Source organism: Heterocephalus glaber, unplaced genomic scaffold (genome assembly GCF_053883595.1).
Source record: "Heterocephalus glaber isolate CG9 unplaced genomic scaffold, H.glaber_assembly_v1.0 deba00001594, whole genome shotgun sequence".
NCBI lineage: Eukaryota > Metazoa > Chordata > Mammalia > Rodentia > Bathyergidae > Heterocephalus > Heterocephalus glaber.
The window spans coordinates 10,981,270-11,003,289 of record NW_028258369.1 but is presented as its reverse complement, the minus strand read 5'-3'; the positions used below and the strand labels follow the sequence as shown (position 1 = coordinate 11,003,289).

At 37.3% G+C, this 22,020-nt stretch overlaps 1 protein-coding gene across 1 annotated transcript in view; it reads right to left on the bottom strand.

The window, feature by feature from the left end:
- The window catches only part of Map3k15 (mitogen-activated protein kinase kinase kinase 15), a 144,489-nt gene that overhangs the window by 98,582 nt on the left and 23,887 nt on the right, over positions 1–22,020 (bottom strand). The window contains exons 2-3 of the mRNA XM_087193665.1: positions 10,857–10,996; positions 7,859–7,882 (exon numbers count right to left, since the gene is read on the bottom strand). Of these exons, the coding sequence (XP_087049791.1) occupies positions 7,859–7,882; positions 10,857–10,996 (164 nt within the window). The remainder of the gene's footprint in view (positions 1–7,858; positions 7,883–10,856; positions 10,997–22,020) is intronic.

Sequence of the window (22,020 nt, the reverse complement as noted above, 5' to 3'; positions counted from 1 at the left end):
CTATTGCCATTACTCTTGAAACTCATCAAGGAAATTGAAAGGGAAGCAAGACTTCCAAATTCATTCCTGGAAGCAAATGTTACTTTGATTCCAAAACCAGGGAAAGAGCCAACCCAAAAAGAGAACTACAGGCCAATCTCACTAATGAACATAGATGCAAAAATCCTCAACAAGATACTGGCAAACAGAATACAGAGGGTCATCAAAATCATACACCCTGACCAAGTCGGATTTATCACAGGGATGCAAAGATGGTTCAACATTCATAAATCAATAAATGTAATACATTATATTAACAGAGTCAAGGACAAAAAACCATATGATCATCTCAATAGATGCAGAAAAGGCATTTGACAAAATCAAACACCCATTCATGGTAAAAACCCTACAGAAAATTGGAATACAAGGTCTTTATTTCAACGTGATTAAGCCTATCGAAAAACCAACAGCCAACATCATACTAAATGGTCAAAAACTGAAAACTTTCATGCTAAAATCAGCAACAAGACAAGGATGCCCACTATCACCACTCCTGTTCAATATAGTTCTGGAAACATTAGCCACAGCAATTAGAAAAGAGAAAGAAATAAAAGGAATAAAGATAGGAAAGGAAGAAGTTAAACTGTCATTATTTGCTGACAATATGATACTTTACATAGAAGACTCAAAAAACTCTACCAAAAGACTTCTAGACCTAATGGACAGATTCAGCAGAGTAGCTGGATACAAGGTCAACACTCAACAAACAATAGCCTTCTTATACACAAATAGCAGACTCACTGAGAGAGAAATTAGGGAAACAATTCCTTTTATAATAGCATCCAAAAAAATGAAATATCTAGGAATCAACCTAACAAAGGAAGCAAAAGACCTCTACACTGAAAACTACAGGATTCTGAAAAAGGAGATCAAGGAGGATATAAGAAAATGGAAAGACATCCCTTGCTCCTGGGTAGGAAGAACAAATATAGTGAAAAAGGCCAAGCTTCCAAAACTACTATATAGATTTAATGCAATGCCAATTGAAATTCCAACAATATACTTCACAGAACTAGGGAAAACAATCCCAAAATTCATTTGGAACCAGAAGAGACCTAGAATAGCAAAAGCAATTCTAGGCAACAGAAACTTGGCTGGGGATATCACAATCCCCAACTTGAAACTATACTACAAAGCTACTGTGATAAAAACAGCATGGTACTGGCAAAGAAACAGACCAAAGGATAAGTGGAATAGATTAGAAGATGCAGAAACAACTCCAGACATACTCAGCCACCTCATCTTTGACAAAGGAGCCAACCACCCTCATTGGAGGAAAGATAGCCTACTTAATAAATGGTGTTGGAAAAACTGGATTTCAACCTGCCAAAGATTAAAACTAGAGCCATATCTATCACCATGCACTAAACTAAGATCCACGTGGATTAAAGATCTAAATATTAAGACTGAAACACTAAACTTGCTGGAAGATAAGTTAGGTAGAGCTCTCAAAGACATTGGTATAGGAAAAAACTTTATGAACAAAACCTCAGTAGAATGGGAACTAGCACAAAGAATCAACAACTGGGATATCATCTTATTAAAAAGCTTCTGCAATGCAAGAGAAACCACCAACAGAGCTAAGAGACAACCTACAATGGGGGAAAAATTTTTGAGCAGCTGTACCTCAGACAAAGGTCTACTATCTAGAATATATAAAGAATTGAAAAAATCAGACCCCCAAATTCAAAGACCCAATTCAAAAATGGGCATCTGAAATGAACAGACATTTCTCAGACAAAGAAGTAAAAGCAGCAAATAAATATATGAAAAAATGTTCAACATCACTGGTCATTCGAGAGATGCAGATGAAAACAACACTGAGATTCCACCTCACCCTAGAAAGAATGGCTGCTATCAAGGAATCAACCAATAACAAATGCTGGCGGGGGTGTGGGGAGAAAGGAACCCTTCTCCATTGTTGGTGGGAGTGCAGACTGGTGCAACCACTGTGGAAATCTGTATGGTGCTACCTCAAAGAACTAGGGCTAGAGGTCCCCTTTGACTCAGCTATTCCCCTGCTGGGTATCTTCCCCAAAGAATTAAAAGAATCATACCACAGCAATATATGTGCACCCATGTTTATAACAGCACAGTTTGTAATAGCTAAAGCTTGGAAACAGCCCAAGTGCCTATCACCTGGAAACTGGATAAAGAAGATGTGGTTTTTTTATAAAATGGAGTACTACTCAGCCATAAAGAATGAGAAACTAGAAACATTTATAGCTAAATGGATGCATATTGAGGCCATAATCTTAAGTGAAATAAATGGCACACACAGGTGTAAATACCAAATAGTTTCTCTAGTGTGAGAAACTGAAAGTGTAAATAAGGATTAAAATGATTAAAATGAATAATTGATAATTTGAAATATTAAAAGATCCAAAGGTGTAGGGGTGGTGAGAGGGGAAGGGGAAAGGAAAGAATTGAAAAGAAAAATTATGAGAAAAGAAAAAAAATGGAAAGGAAATCTATGTAAATAGGGAAGGGTGGAGGTGTGAAGGGCGCACAGGTAATGGGGAAAAAAATAAAAACCAAGATACAGGGGCCGGGGATTTAGCTCAGTGGTTTTGCCGCTTGCTGCGCAAGCACAAGGACCCGAGTTCGATCCCCGGTACCAAAAAAAAAAAAAGAACCAAGATACATCATGTACAGGTACAAGCACCCAATGATAAATTTAAACGTATTGTATACCTAAAATGCACCAATAAAAGAATTTTAAAAAATGAAAAAAAATTTTTAAAAAGAAATGGGAAAGCCTATCCTCAAATTCATATGGAGCTAGTTAAACATATTACCTAAAATTTAAAATTTTCCTCACAAAAAAATTCATATGGAGCTAGAATTAGTCAAAAAAATGTTGAAAAACAACAAAGTTGGATAACTCAGGCTTCCCAATTCCAAAACTTACTGCAGCACTATGATAATCAAAACATGCCACTTACATAAGGATAGACATATGGATCAATGAACTACAATTGAGAGTCCAAAAATAAACCTTTACATATATGCTCAGTTGATTTCAACAAGAGTGCCAAGATAATTTAATGGAGGAAATGGTAGTCTTCCCCCCCCAAAAAAAAGTGCTAGGACAACTGGATATTCACATGAAAAAGAATGAACTTAAAAACCTATCTCAGGGCCAGGGATTTAGTCCAGTGGCACGGCGCCTGCCTTGCAAGCACAAGGTCCTGAGTTCGATCCCTTGTACTGCAGAAAAACAAACAAAAAACCTACCTCACACCATATATAAAAATCAACTCAAAATGGATCAGATACCTAAATATAAGAGCTAAAACTATAAAACATTTTCTAAAAAACATAGCAGTAATATTTCCTGACAATGAGTTGGGCTGAGTTCTTAGAAACTACCTTAGAAGTATTACCTGTAAAAGAAATAACTTACAAAGCTACTGATAAGGGCCTTGCTTCCAGAATGAAGAACTGTTAAAATTCCATAATTAGGGCCGGGGATTTAGCTCAGTGGTTTTGCCGCCTGCTGCGCAAGTGCAAGGACCCGAGTTCGATCCCCGGTACCAAAAAAAAAAAAAATTTCCATAATTAGTACACAACCCAATTAAAATTGGGGGAAAGATTTCAACAGACATTTCACCAAAGAAGACTATAAATAGCTAATAACATAAAAAGATGCTGAATATCACTAGGAAGAAGCAAATTAAAACCACAATGAGATATCACTTCACATTTGGTAGAATGGCTATTATGGCTTGTATATGGACGTCCCCCCAAAGCCTCAAATTGTCATAGGTGGGACTTTTCAGAGGTGGCTGAATCTAGGGTATGTGATGATGGGATTAAGGATGTGAGGCTAGGATTAATGGTGTGATGCTAGGATTAAGGATCTCCTACCCTAAGGGCAGGTAGCCCGAACAGAATATAAGGTAGAATACAAGGGACAGAAAGAAGGCTAATGTTGTCACTTTCTGCTTGTTACTTCACTGCTGGCTGCCTTCTGCCTGCCCTGCTTTGCAATGAACTATTTCTCCTCTGCCATGCCACCTTGCCTTGGAACCAGGTGACTATGGACTGAAACCTCTACAAACTGTGAGCTACAAAAAGCTTTTTCTCCTTTAACTTTGGGTGTCAGGTATTTGCCTCAGCAATGAGAAAAGTAACTAAGACAGCTATAACAAAAAGATAATACAAAACACTGGTGAGAATGTGAAGAAGTTGGACCTTCCAGTGCTTTTGGAAATATAAAATGGTACAGCCACTTTGGAATCATTTTGGCAGTTTCTTAGGAAATTAAACATATACTTAACATATGATCCAGCAATTCCATTCCCAGACATCTAGTCAAGAAGAATGAAAACACATCTATGTGAAAACTTGTTCTTAAATGTTCATACCAGTATTACTCATAGGAGCCCCAAAGTAGAAACAACTCAAATGTCAATCACTGAAGAATGGATAAATAAAATGTGGAATATCCATACAGTAAAATGCCATTCAACAATTACAAGGATCAAATTACTGATACATCTTACATCATGGGTGAACTTCAAATCCATCACAGAATAAGACAAGTCAGATGCAAAATACCATATATTGCATGACTCCATTCATGTGAAAAGCTCTGAAAAGGCAAACCTATAAGATATAAAACAGATTTAGTAGTTGCTTGCTGCTGGGGATGGGAACAGGGACTGTCTGCAAATGGGCATTTTGGGGGATGCAGGAAATGCTCCAAAACTGGAGCATAATGATTGTGTAAGCTTCATATGGGTTGATTTTATGATGTGTAAGCTATACCTAGGCAAAGTGTTTTTGTTTTTGTTTTTGTTTTTTGGTACTGGGATTAAACTCGGGTCCTTGCATCTGCAACGTAGGCGGCAGAACCACTGAGCTAAATCCCTGGCCCTAAGCAAAGTGTTTTTAAAAAACAAAACCTGGAACATGAGAAGTGAATGTCATGTGAAAAAAACCGTGAGCACAAAGGTGATGCCTTCATTCCAAAGAGCAAAGGAGCCCAGAACGTTTACGCATAGTCTAGACTCAAGCCCAGAGACTTTGTTCATTACAACCCTGCCAAGCAAATATTCCTAGAAATGAAGACAAACGTGCTCACCCCTCTGTTGAATGAATTCAATATAACAGGTACAATTCTAGAACCAGCAAATGATTTCTAGAATATATATTTCAAAGCATCTTGATTTTCATATATTCTCAAATCACTTCAAACTTCTGCCTACATGTTCGAGATGTTGTGTTTAATCTGTACCTGATTTAGAGGACTTTAGAATTCACTAGCTATGACTATATTGTATGTGTTTTTATCTTTCAAAACTGGTCACAAACCCACAATTCTACCTGATCCTCTCTCAGAATCTTTGGGGTCCTAAGATTCAGGCTTCCTATCCCAATATTACCCCAATCTAAATGCAATGGCCTACTGAGCAAACACTCCTTACTCCAATTTACTTTGACATTCTGTTTTAATGTTTAATCACCATTAGCTGCAAGCTGTCCATTCTGCTGATCCAAACCGTTCTTCTGTTTGCCCTACTTCCATCCCATCTGGAGTGAAAAAAGTACCAGTCTCTTCACTTTAGAAAAAGAATAACATTTGAGGATAACCATTAATGGCACCTCCCAATGGTTATTTCCCTTTATCCTTTCCTCTTTGGTGTTATATTCTATTCTCCAAGTCAACTCAAGTCCTTTTAAAAATTCTTCTGGATGCTCTAATATTTCACACTTTGCCAAGCATGGTATTCAATACTGGGAACTGAATTCTAATGCAATGCCAACTACAATGGAGACATTAGTTGCCAAATCCTATAGAATAAATTCATTGCTAACAAAACACTTAGAAAAAATGGTGCCAATATAGGCTCAGAATTACTATGAATGATAAAGGAATTCCTGAGTATTTAGGAGGAAAATGTATAATAGGAGAAGACATGTGGAATTATAACAGAATTCGTTACACTACTTAGCATTAATTATAACCCTAAGGACAAGAATATTTCTAATTGCAGATGCACCCAATAGGAATGGAAAAAGAAAAAAAAAGTTGTTTTTCTTGCTTCTTGCCTTAATGTAGCTCTTGCTATTTCAAGGAACAAGTGTTTCATAAATAATCCTTGCATTATATCCAAGTTACAACCTCTCGTTTGTGCAATAAATATGGAACCACAAATGTTGAATGCTGGAAGGTATTCATAAACAAAAGAATAGGCTTCAATATTTCTCATTTTACTGATGTGACCCGGACAGGGTGGATCAACTGCCTAATGTGACTAAGACACAAAAATACAACTACAAGTGTACCTCCTGGGCTTCAGGCCTAATTTCTTTCAATTGCTCCCCTATTTTTCCATGAAAGAAGCAATGTAAAAAATGAAGGTCTACAAAGAACAGGAAAGACTCCTCCATAAGTGGATGTTAGCATATCAATGGAATAAAATGAAGTCAAACAATGTCCCATTTCTTTTCCAAGAGGAACTTAAAAGAATCCTCATGCCTTATTTTTCAAAGCAGTTTGTAAATCCATGTTCCAGTGATAACTGCATGACCTACACCACTTACTTTGTTTCTAGAAGTTCATCCTCTTGTGGAGGAAGAAGGCCAAGGCTTCCGTCTCAGGTGGGGTACTGGGAAAGCCTGGGCCTTGCAGCTGCAGGGTGGGACCTTCTGTGAAGGGGTAAAGTCACACAAAGCTCCTGCTCCTCTGGAGAGGGTTCCCTGAAGAGAGTTTCACTCCTGGCCCCTTCAACCCCTATCCCTATAGGAATCTCAACTGGGATAGGAAAAGGCCCTTTTAGAAGGGCCAGTGGGAAGGAAGCTGAGGCCCAAAAGATAGGAAAGCAAGGACCTGTTCTAGTCTAGGTTGCAGTTTCTCAAACCACAATGCCATAGGTCAGTGGTAGCAAACCTATGGCACGCATGTTGTTTTTCGTTTAAGACAGATGAATGTATGAGTTGTTTTTTCTAAACTAAGACCTAAGTATTCAGGTTTAATTGCAATGTTGCCACTTTGTGATAAATAAGTGGGTTTTGGGTTCCAGTTTGGACACTCATCTCTAAAAGGTTCACCATCACTGCCATGGGTCTTAGGGGAAGGAGCAGTTTGGAGTGCAAAGGTACAGGATAATTTTGGCGCAATTTTGGGGGACATGATTCATTTAAATATTTTTGGGTGATAGTTCCATTACACTACCAAAACCAACATGGTGATAAAACTATGCAGTTAAGAAATTTTTAAGCCAAATAAAGAGACTTCAGTACATGAGGAAAAAAATTAAGAGGAATTCCATCCCATTTCTTTTCAGCTTGTGGAAAGGAACTTTTGGCTTGGTGCCTAACTGGGGTACAAGTTCATGTTCCTCCATTATCAGAGAAACTTTGTTGGCTAAGTATGGGAAGTATTGGCTTCATCAAAGACTCGTGGTGGTCCAGGGGAATACAAACCCAGCTCAGGAGAGAGCCAAATGGTTCCAAGTTCAATGTCCTAGTGAATAATGAAGAACATACATTTTCCTGCCCTTGCCTTTTGCCCCACTCTCAATGGCCTGTCTGAGCTAGTAGGTGGAGGAATTGGGAGGAAGTTTCTAGCTGTCCTCCGCAAAAAACCCAACCAAAAGGCAGAATTAGAAATCACCTTGCTGGGCTGGGGATTTAGCTCAGTGGTTCTGGCACCAGTCTCGCAAGTGGAAGGACCTGAGTTCAATCCCCAGTACCAAAAAAAAAAAAAGGAAAAAAAAGAAATCACCTTGCTTACTCCCCGTGTAATTTTCGACAAGCATTTCACTAATTTACATTTATGAGGTTAAAAACTTGAAAATGTAATACTTACTGTGTTTTTTTGAGTTACCGTATCCTGAAAAGAAAAAGAAAAGATGAATATAGCTTTTTAAACATTAATTTCCAAAAGCATTAGCCAACACTCCCTTCCAATAAACTAGCACCCACCTTTCAGCAAAAAGTAATCATTTGAACCCTCCTCACCAAACAGCTTCAAATAGATGAAATTCCAAGAATTGTAAAATTCATATTCCAAGGAAAACTGATCACAATTGATCAGCTTTGAACAACTACGGGGGTGGGGGGATTTTTTTGCTTGTAAGGATTTTGCTATAGCAGTGGCAATGCCTTTGCCTAAGAGATAATTTGAGATTCAACTTCAGGGCACAAAGTGCTCTGCATCTCACCTTCCAAGAGAAGAATGTCAGTGACAAGAAGAAAGTGCCTGGGAAGCACTGTGTTATCCAAGAATTTAGAAGCATTCTTGATTTGATCAATGCAAAGGCTATAGGTCACAGAGTCACCTTCCTACAGAAGAAGGGTTGCCAAAGTATTCCTGTTACCCCACTAGAACATTCTTTTTTTTTCATTAAGCTTATTGGTACATTTTAGATATACAATACAGTTGCATTCAACATTGGGATCTTGTACCTTTACATGATGTATTTTGGTTATTTTTTCCCCATTCCCCTGCCCTCCCTTCACCCCCTCTACCTTTTCCTATTTACAAAGACTTTGTTTCCATTTTTTCCTTTGCTCATATTTTTTCTTTTCCCTTCTTTCCTTTCCTCGACCCCTCCCACTTTCCCTACTCCTTTAGACCTTTTCTTCCTATTTCACATTATCAGTTATACATTTTGATCCTTATTTACACTTTTAGTTTTTCACACCAGAGAAACTATTCAGTATTTACACATCTGTGTTCTATTTATTTCACTTAAGAGTATGGCCTCAATGTGCATCCATTTAGCTATAAATGTCTCTAGTTTTTCGTTATGGCTGAGTAGTATTCCATTTTATTAAAAAAAAAACAAACATCTTTTTGAACCAGTCTCCAGTTGATGGGCAATTGGGCTGTTTCCAAGTTTTAGCTATTACAAACTGTGCCACTCCCACCAGAACTTTCTATGCATGTTCAAATTCAATGACAGCAATTTTTTGCCTTTTTGAGACAGGGTCTTGCTCTGTAGTTCAGGCTGGCCTTGAACTGATTATGTAGCCCAAGCCAGCCCCAAACTCCAGAAAATATCCCTGCCTCAGCCTCCCAAGTGCTGGGATTATGGGCATGTGCCACCACACCTGATTTCAATGAAAACAATTTTGTCAGTTAACTTAGCATGATGGTTATGCAGCCTTTTACTATGGCATCTATATACTGAAAACCAACATTTCTGCAAAAAGAGAACAGTTAAATAGCTGCCCTATAAAATGTGCTTGATATATTGAGGGATGTTTATTTCCTCATAACAAATTCAGACTGATTTATCTCGTGTTAGATATAGATGACTACTCATTTCCACTTTAGGAAACATTTGTCTATATCATTCAAAATTAAAACTTACGTAGGTATAGGAACTTTCAGAGGCTTTGCTAAGCCACAGAGAGAAAATAAATGTGTTATATTGGAAAAAAACATTCTGATTTCACGTTTCTCATCAAAAATAATCTATAGTTTCATATTTTCTAAATTCTAAGTATTTCCAAGCATAACTTCCTCAGTGAAAATCAGTCAAAGTCAATATCTAAACTATTTTATAGTGTAGACTGAAAGTTCCTTTTTCATTGACATACGAATTACTTCTTAAAATGTTGTGCGACAATTACAGGATAGACATCTATATAAACTGTATTGAAGTGTAACACACACAGATCACACATCTGAAGCAGGTGATATTTTCCTCAGGAAATAATCTCAACAGAACCCAGAGAAATCTGGTTAATATTAAATCTTAAGAAACACAAACAAGGGCTGGAGATTTAGCTCAGTGGTTCCGCCGCCTGCCTCGCAAAGCACAAGGACCCAAGTTCGATCCCCAGTACCAAAAAAAAAAGAAAAGAAAAAAAGATAGAAAGAAACACAAACAAAAGGGTCCAACACTGACATAAAATTGCACTACTATATAACTGGTGATTTTTATTACCGAGGGAGTTGAACATTTAGAAATGTCTGTGAAATTTAACTCTGTAAACCACTGATCCTCATCCCGGTTGTACATTTGGGATGTTAAAAAAAAAAATTCAAGCGTGGGCCCAACTCCCAAAGATTGGGACATAGCTGGCCTGAGTGTGCCCTAGCTCTCTGGGTTATTCTAAAGTACAGTCAAGGTTGAGAAGCACTGCTGTAAACAAACTGATTATTCCTAAAATGGTTTCATGTAGACCAGAATTTCCTAAGATATTCAACAATAGTAGTATTAGCTGAATTTTGGAATGACTCATGTTAAATACTTACATTTTACAAATATAAGAATTTTAAAGTACTATATTATCAAAAAAAACTTGTATCAAACTTGGAAAAATAATTTCAAAAATTCTGAATAATTACTGAGTTGTACAGGAGCATACAAGTTTTCAGTTTTGCTTTGCTTTCATACTGGAGGAAAATAAATTAAATATTGATTATGTCTATGCTAAAATTATCTAGTCATTTTGGTAACTGTTAAATGTCTTCAAATCATTATCCAAGTCAAGAACTGATTTTTATAATGTGTAGGTTTGGATCAAATTGCCCATGAATGATTCACAGTGGTGTATCTGTATCAGCGGAAATTACCAGTTTTTGCCTTCACTTCCCTAATGAGGCCGCAAGTGTTCAGGTTGCCTGCAAAAGCTCCACTTAGCAAAGATGCTCACACAGCAGAGGATGTCATTTGTGTGAACTAGAACTTGTGGTGGGAAGGACAGAATTGTATAAGCAATTCTTCATTACTTTTTTGCCAACATCTTGTGCTATGGTTATACTTCAGCTTGACATGTAACTATGTTTTCCCAAAATAAAGTATTCAAGGAAAATACTTAAGAAAATAAAATATTCAAGGAAAGCACTTTACCTTCAATGACAGAGCAGTGTCATCATCGGTGTCATGGTACAGGATCACGTTATTGGCCATGTCGAAGCTCTCACGGACTCCAAGATGGTAGAAGAGGGAAGGCTGTCTGAAGCTGTCACTGATGTCCACAATGGCAACATCTGAGATGAACAAGGAGAGGATTAGGAAAATGATTTCATTAAGATTAGCCCCATGGGCATCACAATCCCCAACTTGAAACTATACTACAAAGCTATTGTGCTAAAAACAGCATGGTACTGGCAAAGAAACAGACCCGAGGAACAGTGGAATAAATTAGAAGATGCAGAAACAAATCGAGAAACACTCAGCCACCTCATTTTTGACAAAGGAGCCAACAACCCTCATTGGAGGAAAGATAGTCTTTTTAATAAATGGTGTTGGAAAAACTGGATTTCAACCTGCCAGAGATTAAAACTAGACCCATATCTTTCACCATGCACTAAAATAAGATTGAAGTGGATTAAAGGTCTAAGTATTAAAACACAAACACTAAACTTGCTGGAAGATAAGTTAGGTAGAACTCTCAAAGACACTGGTATAGGAAAAGACTTTATGAACAAATCCTTAGTAGCACAGGAACTAGCACAAAGAATCAACAACTGGGATCTCATCTTATTAAAAAGCTTCTGCACTGCAATAGAAACTACCAACAGGGCCGAGACAATGTACAATGTGGGAAAAATTTTTACCAGCTGTCCCTCAGACAAAGGTCTACTATCTAGAATATATAAAGAACTCAAAAAAAATCAGACCCCCCAAATATAAAGACCCAATTCAAAAGTGGGCATCTGAAATCAACAGACATTTCTCAAAGAAGTAAAAGCAGCAAATAAACATATGAAAAAATGTTCAACATCACTGGTCATTCAAGAGATGCAGATGAAAACAACAGTGAGATTCCACCTCACCCCAGAAAGAATGGCTGCTATCAAGAAATCAAACAATAACAAATGCTAGCAGGGTTGTGGGGAGAAAGAACTCCTTCTCCATTGTTTGTGGGAGGGTAGACTGGTGCAACCACTGTGGAAATCAATAATGAGATAACTCAAAAAACTAGGATTAACAGTCCCATTTGACCCAGCTATTCCTCTGCTGGGTATCTTCCCAAAAGAATTAAAAGAATCATACCACAGCGATATATGAACACCCATGTTTATGGCAGCACAATTCGTAATAGCTAAAGCTTGGAAACAGCCCAACTGCCCAACAACTGGAGACTGGATCAAGAAGATGTGGGGTTTTTTCTTAAAATGGAGTACTACTCAATCATAAAGAATGAAAAACTAGAGACATTTATAGCTAAATGGATGCACATTGAGGCCATACTCTTAAGTGAAATAAATAGAACACAATGTGTAAATACTGAATAGTTTCTCTGGTGTGAAAAACTAAAAGTGTAAATAAGGATCAAAATGTATAACTGATAATGTGAAATAGGAAGAAAAGGTCTAAAGGAGTAGGGGAAGTGGGAGGGGCAGGGGAAAGGAAAGAAGGGAAAAGAAAAAAATGAGAAAAGGAAAAAATGGAAACAAAGTCTTTGTAAATAGGGAAGGGTGGAGGGGGGAGAAAGGAGGGTAGGGAAATGGGGAAAAAAATAAGAACCAAGATAAATCATGTAAAGGTACAAGATCCCAATGATGAATGTAACTGTATTATATACCTAAAATGTACCAATAAACAATGAAAAAAAGATTACCCCCCATGGAGGCCGGGGATTTGGCTCAGTGGTGCCGCCACCTGCCTTGCAAGCACAAGGTCCAGAGTTTGATCCCCGGTACCAAAAAAAGATTACCCTCCATGAACTGTGGAAGAAAAGCAGTTAAGAATTTTAAAAGCAGCTCCCCCGCCGCCATCTCAAGCTCCTAGGGCAGAGAAGGTGAGCTGGTCCCAGAACCCGGAAGGAAGCTCCCCCGCCGCCATCCCAAGCTCCTAGGGCAGAGAAGCTGAGCCGGTCCCAGGACCTGGAAGGAAGCTCCTCCGATGCCATCCTAAGCTCCTAGGGCACAGAAGCTGAGCTGCGTGGGCACCAGAAGCACTCCCCCCCCCCCGTCGTGGAAATGAGAAGACATGTAAACAAGCCTCAAAAACAGACTTCCAGATCACCTACAGCAACCCCAAAGGGAAACGAGATGGAACAATCTCATACTCAACCACCTGGACTCTCTGAACTGGCAACAAAAGAGGATCTGGGAAAAATGAAATCAGAAATAATTACTCAGATAACAGCAAAGATTTTGCTTATGGTGCAAGACATGATTAATAAATCTAGAGAGGACACAGATTAAAAAAATAGAGGATCTGAGGAACATGATGGAATCCCAACATAGGAAACAAATGGAATCCATAAAACAGATACAAACAGATTTCCAGGAGATTAAAAACTCCATCGAAAGTCTGCACAGCAGAATGAACCAATGTGAGGATAGAATTTCACATATAGAAGAAAAGATTGCAATTAGTGACCAGGAAAAGAAAAATTGCTTTAAAATTGTAAAGGAACACGAGAAATCAAGCCAGCAGCTGCTAGAGGATGCAAAGAAGATTAACATAAGACTGATTGCAGTCAATGAAGAAAGAGGAGAGAGTGCAGATGACATAAAAAAATTGTTCACAGAAGTGATGGCAGAAACCTTCCCAAGGAGGGGAAAAGAACTTGACATACAGATAAGTGAGGCATATAGGACTCTAAATAGCCTTGATCAAAAAAAATCTACACATAGGAATATAATAGTTAGGATTCCAGAACCCCAACAGAAGAACAAAATTCTACAAGCAGTAAGAGAAAAGAAACAAATCACATACAAAGGAAAGCCCATCAGAATCACAGCAGACTTCTCAATGCAAACCCTCAAGGCAAGAAGAGCTTGGACTGATGTATTTCAAGCCCTAAAGGAAAACAGCCTCCAACCCAGATTGATGTACCCTGAAAAACTATCTTTCAAAATTGATGGAGAAATAAGATACTTTCATGATAAAGAGTACCTCAGGAACTTCATGAATATCAAACTGGCACTCCAAAAAATTTTAGGCAATACCCTAGGAAAAGACAATGAGGATCACAACTCCAGGAAACCCAGTAGAATGAACCCATTGGGTTTGACAAATTAAACACAAAGGGGGAGAATCCAACAAAAAGAAAAAGTCATGACAAGGCTTTTAAAACTTTTAACTTCATCTCCCTAATGAGTGTATAATTCAATCTTGTTATTGTACTGATTAGTATTCCTCTGATTCTAGACTTGCACACCTTTCCTTGTGCTGTACTAGCTATTTATCATCTTATGTCTACATTTTAATTGAGTTGTCTATTAATGAGCTCTAAGAATTCTTTATATATTCTGGTCATAGGTTATATGCATTGTAAATATGGTCTGTTTAAGGACTACTTTTCATTTTAATGATGTCATTTAACGTTCTAAACTTTGATGGAATCTCATTTATCAATTTTTTTCTTTTATACATCATGTCTTTTGTATACTAGGTAGTTCTTGCCTACCCTGAATTCATAAACATTTTCCCTTATAATTTCTTCTTAAAGTTTTGTACTTTTAGGTTTTCATATTTAGGTTCATAGATCCCTTCAAGTTATTTTCATGTATGGAAAAAAAGGGCAGAGGTTAATTTTTTATATACAGATACCAGGTGTTCTAGTGCCGTTTGCTGAAAACACTATCTCTTCCTCGGCTCTTGAATTGAGTTTATAGTCTATAAAATGCTAATGTTAAATAATCTTTCAAAACTCAGTGGACCATATATGTGTGGTTCTATTTCTAGATTCTCTCTTTTATTCAAATGATCTATATGTCTTTCAACAACACTGCCTTGATTACTGTAGCTTTAGAAGAAGTCTTAATATTAGGTACTAAACGTCTTCCAACACTGGTTTCTTTTTTAACTTTTCTAGGTCCTTTGTACTCCTACATAACTTTTAAATTTCAATATCCAGTTCTTCATTTATAGCAAGTATACATAGACCTGAATTTTTATATATACCTTGTGTTTTCTAATCCTGCTAAATTCAAATACAAGTTCTAGGGACTCCTAGAGATTTCTTAGTATTTTCTCTGTAGATGGTCATTTCATCTACATATCAAGATTTTGCTTCTACCCTGCCAATCCTATCCTAATTGTGTCATTTTATTGCCAGACTATTTTGGTTTGGGCCTAGGTTTCAAAGTTTAATGGGCAGATGAAGAGCAGGCATATCTGCCCTTTTTCCCCACCTTAGGGAGAAAGCATGGTATCTTCTCCATTCATATAAAGCATTCTCGCTGAAAGTATGGAGTACATGTCTTTGATCTGTTGAGAAGGTTCTGTTCTACTTCTAGGCTCCTGATAGCTTTTACCATGAACAGCTGTGGAATTTAGTCCAATACTTTTTCTCCAACTACTGACAGGATCATATGGCTTTTTCCTTTCCTCTGTTAAAATGATGACTTTTGGGGGTGGATCTTCTGATGCTGAACCAACACTCACATCCCTATAACAAAACCACTTTCTACATCTGCCAGATCTGACTTCTATGAGTTTGTTTTGTTAAACAAATTTCTATCTATGTTCATACTTTTTTCTTCTATTATCTTTATCCAGTTTTAGGATTACCACAATGTTGAGTTCCTAAAATGAGGGGAGAAGTGTTCCTTTTTTCTGCTTTAATTGTTTGATATAATTTATCAGTTAAAATGTTTATGAGCCTGCTGTTGTCATATAGGTAGGTTTTCAAGCTAGGAATATACTTTCTTTAATAGGTGCTATTCAAATTTTATATTTCCTCCAGAGTTAGCTTCATTAATTTGTCTTCCAAGGTACTTCTTAGAAGTTGTCAAATTTATTTCAAAAAATATTTTTGAAATATGCTTTCTATGTCCTTTTAAATTCCGTAAAATCTGTGGTAATGTCTCCTAGATCTTGATATTTTAATTTAAAAAATGTATAATTGATATTGTGTAACAGGAAGAAAAGGTTAAAACGAGTAGGGGAAGTGGGAAGGGTAGGAGAAAGGAAAAAAGGGAAAAGAAAAATTATGAGAAAAGGAAAAAATGGAAACAAAGTCTTTGCAAATAAGGAAGGGTGGAGGGGGTGAAGGGAGGGCAGGGGAAGGGGAAAAAAATAAGAACCAAGATACTCGTGTAATGGTACAAGATCCCAGTGATGAATGCAACTCTATTTTATACCTAAAATGTACCAATAAAAGAATTTTTTAAAAAAAGAAATTTAAAAGCAAAAATCCTCTTTCCTTTTCGAAGTTTTAGGGATCTGGTGACACTTAGAAATTACTGATGGATTTATTTTTAATGTTCTTCTTCTGATATGCATCATATAGTCAAAAATATATTTATGAAGTATACAGACCAATTTATGAAATATAAAGTATAATATATAATGTATAATGAACTGCAAACCTATGCATCCACCATAAAAGCCAAAGTCACAGAGTATTTATTACCTGCATTGCTGGAGCCTCACATGCCTCCCCGATCACCTCTCCTTCCTCCTGCCCAGCAAAAATCTCAATCTTCATCTTTGTATTTATGAGTTCTGTGCACATGTGTTTGTGTGTGCAGCTACAGACTGAAAATTCATGTCTCCTCAAAATTTGTGTTGAAGGCTGGGGATTTAGTTCAGTGGTTCTGCCACCTGCCTCAGAAGTGCACAGTCCCAAGTTCAATCCCCGATACCAAAAAAAAAAAATTGTGTTGAAATCTAACCCCCAATATTATAGCATTTGGAAATGGTGCCTTTGGGAACTCACATGAATCATGTTAAAGTCCCTCTAAAGGAGGACCCAAAGGGCAACTCATGTGAGGACATAGCAGGAAGACCCAACCTATGAACTAGGAAATAGACACTGAATCTGCTAGTATCTTTATCTTGTAATTCTTAGCCTTCAAAATTGTGAGAAACAAATTTCTGTTGTTTGTAGGCCACCCAGGCTATGGCATTGTCACAACACTCTGAACAGACTAAGACACTATGTACAGACTGACATGTATGTATAGGCATATTATATATGTATTTATGAATTCCCAAACAGTGTATTGTTCAGTTACTTTTTTTTTAAAGACAGAGTCTATTAGTTTAGTCTGGCCTTGAACTCACTATGTAGCCCAGGCAGGCCTTGAACTCACAGCAATCCTCGTGCCTCAGCCTCCCGAATGCTGGGATTATAGGCATGCACCACCAAGCCCAGCTTATTGTTCATTTTTGCATATCTTTGAACCTTATATAAATAGTACCACATTTTATATATTTTTGGCTTGTTTTGGTCTAATTCAACCAATTTGTGTATGTAGCTCCAGTTCCTATATTTTCACTTCTGTACAATATTCCATTGTAACGACAACTAAATCAATTTCTTTATCCATTGTGTCTATGGAAATTTTATTCATTTTCTTTTTCCCAATTCAAGCTGCTACAATAAACATTTTTGTAGGGCTGGGGATTTAGCTCAGTGGTTCCGCTGCCTGCCCCACAAGCGGAAGGATCCAAGTTTGATCCCTGGTACAAAAAAAAAAAAAATTTGTATCACAGCTTCTGGCTCACATGTCCACCATAAACTTAACAATATAAAATTCTTCCTGAAGTTGTGCCCTGTAGTAGAGATGTATTCAAAACAGAGGAGTAACATATTGCATCAATAGTAAACATTTTGAATTTGCCTAGTATTGGACACCATTTCAATTTTGAGGTTTTAGGAGCTCCAAGTTTGATGGGAGCTTCCCCGCCATGTGCATAAGATATATAGAAATGTAGTATCCAAATATTACACTTGCACTGCCGTGACATACAGGAAATCAATGAGGCAAATTTAAACATAGTGAGTCACATTCCTTTCGAAGGTACTCACCACATTTGGGTAGAGGAGAGTCTGCAAAGGCCTGAAATTAGTGATGTTGCCTGTAGGCAAACAAGAGTGGAGAAGGTGGGGCTAGGAATGTAGCTCAGTTGCACAGCACCTGCCTGGCAAGCACAAGGCCCTGAGTTTGATTTTTAGTACCAAAAAAAAGAAAAGAAGAAAAGGTGGAAAGGGAAGGCAATAAGTTTTGTAAGAAGAGAAGACAGCAAGTACAAAGAGCCAGAAGCAAGATGATATGAGTGTTAATTGCATAGCCAGAAGAACCTAGGAGATGAATCTGGAAGGTTTAGTAAGTTCCAGGTGATATAGGGGTCTAAAGGCCATGTTAAGAGAGCTGGACTTTACCTTGAGGCAGAGTCCAAGATAGGATTCTGGGAAATCTTTGGTAAGGTTTTGAAAAAAACTTTTTATTATGGAAAATTACAGATAGATAGATAGAACAAACTCAAAGAAAAAAATGACCATAGTATCAATGTCTCACCTAAAAGTATTTTTAAATAATCATGAGAGGTTTTAAACTAGATTAATATTCAAATTTACCCTTCAGAGGTTGTTGCTAATGTAAGAACAAATGTATATGTTAAGGAAACTTTTACAACCCTGATGGGTCAATTCATCTCAGATGGATAATTCTGTACCCCACAGATATTTACTTGGACACAAAAATAACATTGGAGCTGAGTAAATTAGATGTTCTGCCAACACAATTGTTCCCTGAACTCTAATACCTACCCAAATTAAGTGTTTCATAGTGATGCTATTAAAAAGAGGCCAATTCCAAGGCCATGGTGACTATTATCATTAGGTAATAAAAGAAAGCTGATGGAAGAAGAGTGAGTGATGGAAAGAGCTAGAGGGCAGGGATGCAGGACAATAGCCCTCAAGTCACATGGACCATTTTTGGGCAGCCTGGAACTTGGTAGAGTAGATTGTTGCCAAGTAGATTAAATTTTCATCTGGTGACACAAATTCCTTCCTTCCTGTGCTTCTCAACAGTCTGTGCTGGGACCTATACACTGACCTCACCACCTCCAGAAAGAATCCCAGGGTTAGGATAGAGATATTCCAGTACCAATTAAAACACAGCAGGTTAATGCTGCTAATAAAATTCTGAGTGATTCATGTTAAACAGGAAAACTGTCTCATACTTAAAGTTGAAATTTTTTGCCTGATATTAGTCACTCAGGCTAGGAGAGTCAGTTCATTTTGAGGATTTATACTCAAACAATATTCAACTGGCTGATTTTTACAACTTCTAAAGCACTAATTTAGCATTAAACTTATAAACACTAATTGTGATAAAACAGCAGACTGAAATTTTTTATTATATATATAGGAAGAATCGAAGTTTGTTTTCCTATAGAGACCACCAATTTCCTGTAAGATTTAATCATTGCAATGTTGGCATTTATAAAACTCCTCCAGGTATCTTTAACTAAATTTTAGAAGAACCTGGGGAGGCAAGCAGGGCAAGTACTGGCTTCACTTTGCAGGTGGAAAAATATAATGCAAAGAGGTTAACAGGCTCACTCAAGATTACTCAGCTAGGCCAGGACAGAGGCAAGGCTCAAACTCTCCTTTTCTGGTGCCAATCCTTGCAGTCTCCAGTGCTCAGATGAGGCCTACTGCTCTCCTAGCTCACTTTTAAAACAAAATCATCTGAGAGCAAAACAATTTATGTAGGTATCAGGCTAAATCTTAGGCAAACAGATCACACATAAAAAGGAAGAGAAAAAAATTCAGTTTTTCATTCCTAAATGCACGTTTCGCTCCTAGTAACCATTACCTTCCAGTCAGTTCTTAGTGACACAGGCCAGCCCCTAGGAAGAAGCTGTATAGTGTAACCCATCTTCCAGGATCATGAGGCGATGTGCACAAGTACCTTTACCTAGCATTGTTTAACAAACTTTAGGAACTGATACTCTATAAGAGACTGCAAAAAGCCAAGGCTCTGGTTTAAAATCTACACTTGGCAGGAAAGTATCTGAATTTAACATTGAAGGACCCTTCTGAAACAATTTATCAATTATAATGATCCTAAAACATGCTCACATGAAATAAGAAAAATGAACTATAAAAGATTTGGGCTCTGTAAAAACTTCTGGACATCATTTTAAACATGATCTCTGTTAAATGTTTTATAGGTAATGGATAAAATTATAATCTTTTAGAATAGTTTAAAAGTATCATCAGATTTTTGCAGCAAAGCATCAGTCAATGAAATGATGTGATGGCAAATGACCTACCATATAGTAATTCTGTAATTATACTGGTTCATTAAGTGTATTCCAGGTTATCTGTAAGCCTATTCTCTGAGCCAAAAAAAAAAAAAGACAAAATGAAAAAGAAACCTATATTTTAGAGTAAGTTCCTGACAAAGACATTTTTTAAAAATCTGACTGGGCTTACAGCACCATTGGTCATCTGAAAGCTACCTTTAAAAAAAGTCCAAACCCCAGATTTACTGAGCACAAGGTAAATAATACTAATTCCCTAATTTAAGTCTGACTTTATTCATTGCTGCTCATTTCCAAAATACTTTAGGTCAAGTCAACAAAAGAATGTTGTAAAGTGTCATTTAAATCTTATTTTCCAATCTTGTAAAAAGGTGCCAATTGGCTGGGCATGGTAGCACACACCTGCAGTCCCAGCATCTGGGAGAGTTAGGCAGGAGGATCACAAGTTCAAGCCCAGCCTGGGCAACTTAATGACAGCGTATTTTTTTTAAAAAAATTAAAAAGGACTGGTATGTAGCTCAATGTGAAGGACTAGTACTGCAAAACGAAACAAAACAAAAATGTGCCAACCTACTGATTCAGTATCAGGAGGTCAGTAAATCCTTACCAAGTGCCACAATGGATGGTAACAGTCACTTGGGCTATTGAGATTTAATTAGGAGGAGGAATGAAGAGTGAGGACATTAGAAAACTATCTGGTCCATCTCTTGCTTCCTAGTATCTAAATTTTTTAATAAAACTACTAAAATATATCATTTTATACCGATATGTGTGACTAGTGTCCACAATTAGTTTTCCTGAATGAGACTTTCATATATAAGAAAACTGCATTTATTCACTGATGTGAATAGACTCACTGGGCTTCATTTCAGACCACTCACTGTAAACTATTTGTAAAGCACAATATATCATGATTTCAGGTGCTTTATCTTTTGTTATATACATATTGCTTTTCCACCTGACGCAGAAAAAAAAATGTGCGGTGTTATACTGCAAGCTCAGTTGCATCCATCACTTTAAATTGTATCAGTATTGTCATCATCTGTGCTGTCACACTTCACTGTTCCAACTCTGGGTTCCCTGACAGCCTCTGAACACATCACCTTAATATTCTCATCTCCATCTCCCAGAGATTCCTCCTCAGCTTTCTTCAACCATTTTACAAAGGGATCATTTTGATGTGAGTCTCTGGTAAATTTTTGAGACATTGCTTAGAAGCTTTTATGATCAGCTCATAACTTCTAAAAGTCCGTGTCATACATCACCTTTGAGATGTGCAATTCTAGAAATGAGCTGATGTATGTGCTGTATATGTATTATGTATGTATGTATATATTATGTACGTATGATATATGTATTAGTGTATGCTATCACACACTGCAAAGCATGAAAAAGGTACCACTGAGTTTTTCTTTTATGGTGACCAAATTGTGGAAAATGGCATCAGGATTTAAATTATTCTCTAATTGTCTCATTAAAATGATCAGTCAACATGAGAGGACTCATGGCTTGCTTTTACATCTGTTTCAACAATACCACCCTTTTTCTTTTTCTTAACTAAATGAACTGCTCCTTAAAGAACATGGCTAAACATCAGGACTTCTGTGTGCCTATGAAGGAAACTGGATTCCTTTGGTGGTGGTGACTCAATACTGGATAAGAGGACCATCTTTCTTCTTACCCCTTCTAACTTCCTTTTATTGTTTCTAAGTACAAATTTCCTTCCTTTTTCTTAAGTGATCCTTTGAGAATGAATGTGAAGAGTTTGTGATTTGTATCAAGCATGCCTCAATAGCCATAGGCTTTACAAAATCACTTGCTTCTTAAGGACGAGTGGCACTCTGGATGCAGATTCTCATTCTCAGGAGAAAATACTTTTTTTTTTGAGATAGGGTCTCACTATGTAGTTCAGGCTGGCCTTGAACTCATGGCCATCCTCCTACCTCAAACTCCAGAATGCTGAGATTCTAGGCATGCACCAACATACCTAGCTGAGAATACATTTTTCAACAAACTCATCCAACAATTTTTGAACTTTAGCTTGTGAGAT